At 52.3% G+C, this 2,197-nt stretch overlaps 1 protein-coding gene across 1 annotated transcript; it reads right to left on the reverse strand.

The window, feature by feature from the left end:
* Window positions 1-222: 222 nt before the first annotated feature.
* Window positions 223-1,994, reverse strand: LOC123398110 (desmethyl-deoxy-podophyllotoxin synthase-like). The gene is made up of 2 exons (XM_045092609.1): window positions 1,089-1,994; window positions 223-975 (listed from the first exon to the last, which is right to left on the reverse strand). The coding sequence occupies exons 1-2, from the start codon at window positions 1,992-1,994 to the stop codon at window positions 358-360; spliced, it is 1,524 nt and encodes a 507-aa protein (XP_044948544.1). The 3' UTR covers window positions 223-357.
* Window positions 1,995-2,197: the final 203 nt, after the last annotated feature.

Here is a 2,197-nt window from a genome sequence, read left to right on the forward strand (position 1 = left end):
GCGGGGGGCGGGTCACCAAGAGCAGCTTGTGATCTCGAACACCCTTATCCATATAAGTCGTGTTCTGTCTTTTTAAAAAATAATGTGGGACTAAACCCAACAATATGCCCAAATGACTTTTTTAAAGTTTGACGGACGCGTACAATGGATTTACTTATGAAGGTAGGTTACAATGAATCGGACGCAATTAAGTTTATATTCTACCTTACTCGTGTAAGGATATCTCAACAACCAATTTTAATTCAATTCAAAACACAACTTCTCAACACAATGACAAGAACATCCGCAGGATTGCACGGGCTACTGTGCTAGTTAAAACATACTGTAGAACCAAACAGATGCAGAACCATGCATGGTTCAGCAAGGCAAACATACATGGGGAGTTGGACGCACCCACAGAGCCACCTTCTTCCTAGCTGCCACTCCCATGGTCTCAGTCATGTCCAGTTCACTCGGAGGAGTGCCCTCCGGGAGACTCCAATCAAAGTAAAATAGAAGGCTTGCAAGAGCTAGCTCAATAGTGGCGAGCCCAAATAGCATCCCGGGGCAAATCCGACGGCCGGCGCCAAATGGTATGAACTCAAAGCTGTTGCCTCTGAAATCTGTTGCACTTCCCACAAACCTCTCTGGCACGAATTCTTCGGGCTCATCCCAGCATTCCGGGTCTCTAGAGATGGCCCAAACATTGACGAGAACGGTAGTGCCTTTGGGCACGTCATACCCGAGTATTCTGCAGTGCTCTCTGCACTCCCTTGGTATTAATGGCCCAGGAGGGTGCAGCCGCAAGGTCTCCTTGATGATGCATTGCAAGTAGCTCAGCTCACCTAGACCCTCTTCGGTAACCTTGTTTTGTGCCATGAAGGCTGCCCTGACCTCATCTTGCGCCCTGGACATCATGCTTGGGTTTCGCATCAGCTCTGCCATGGCCCACTGTAGCGTTGTCGATGTTGTCTCTGTCCCCCCGGCAAGAAGGTCCTGTATTCTTTCTTGTGTTGGTGAGACCATGGATTGATATATACCAGTACGTACGTGTACGTAGCACCGGTACGTAGTTCTAAATGACAGATTAAAGTAGTACTGCAACTTACGAAGAGCACTGCTTTGATGTTGTTCATGGTGAGGGGGGGCTCAAGGTTGCCTTCTCCCTGCACCCTTAAGAGCACATCGACGATGTCTTCCTGGTGCACCTGTGAAGAGGAAGCGGTCCTCCTGCTCTCAAGATGATCATCTATTGCATGGCCCATCAACGCTAGAAAGGCATCGCGGAACGCATCGGCCCTGCGCAATGTGGTGCTCAGGGCGCGCGCCAGCCTCGACGACGGGAACAGGTCGGGCAGGGCGACGCCGCTTACAATCCCCACCGCCTCGTCGACGTGGCGGAGCAAGGTGTCCTGCTCCGTGAACTGTCCACCCATGATCGTATGCACCGTCGTGTCTGTCAGGTAGGCCGCGAGCATGTCGCTGAGATTCACCAGCGGCCCCGACGCAGCCGAGATGGACCGGATGAATCTGTCCGTCTCCTCTCCCCTGATGGAGCCGAACGAGGCGATGCGCTTGGCGCTGAGCAGCTCCAGGAAACAGATCTTGCGCATCTGCCGCCAGTGGTCACCGTACGGGGCGAAGACGATCCCGAGGCCACGCTTGCTCACGGCCTCGAGAGCCGAGGTCAGTGGCCTCGCGCAGAAGGTGGTGTCGTGCGTCTTCATCATCTCCTTGGCAGCCGCGGCGGTGGAGACGATGATCACCGGCCGGTTCGCGCCAAACTTGAGGAGCATGAGAGGGCCGTGCCGCCTTGATAGGTCTCGTAATACACGGTGTGGGAGGCCGCCAAGAAGATGGTGGAGGCTGCCGATGACAGGTAGCTGCCATGGGCCTGGAGGGAGCCGTAGGCCACGGTTGCGAGAAGAAGAGGAGGCTTGGTAGTAGAACCGAATGATGTACACAAGAGGAACAAGAGCTAGCACTAGCATAAAGTAGGATGCAGCATTCTCCATCGTGCTAGCTATGAATCTGCAGTGACTACCCGGCCGTCTTATATAGTACGTACAGTAGGATTTATGAATGATTCTAGTCAACTAGCTAGAGTATGCTTCGTTTTTTTTTTTTTTTGCTTCTTGGACTTATAATTGATGCGTTCCACATGCATATAGTATCTACACCATTACATGATTCTCTTAAGTATGTTTGGTTGCCCGAC

This window comes from Hordeum vulgare, chromosome 5H (assembly GCF_904849725.1).
Source record: "Hordeum vulgare subsp. vulgare chromosome 5H, MorexV3_pseudomolecules_assembly, whole genome shotgun sequence".
NCBI classification, from domain to species: domain Eukaryota; kingdom Viridiplantae; phylum Streptophyta; class Magnoliopsida; order Poales; family Poaceae; genus Hordeum; species Hordeum vulgare.

Excerpts from the sequence above, each read along its gene's own strand:
- LOC123398110 (XM_045092609.1), bottom strand. The coding sequence starts at position 1,994 with ATGGAGAATGCTGCATCCTACTTTATGCTAGTGCTAGCTCTTGTTCCT. Across the intron at positions 976-1,088 it reads ACATCAAAGCAGTGCTCTTC|GACCTTCTTGCCGGGGGGAC; the intron begins GTAAGTTGCAGT and ends GAAAGAATACAG.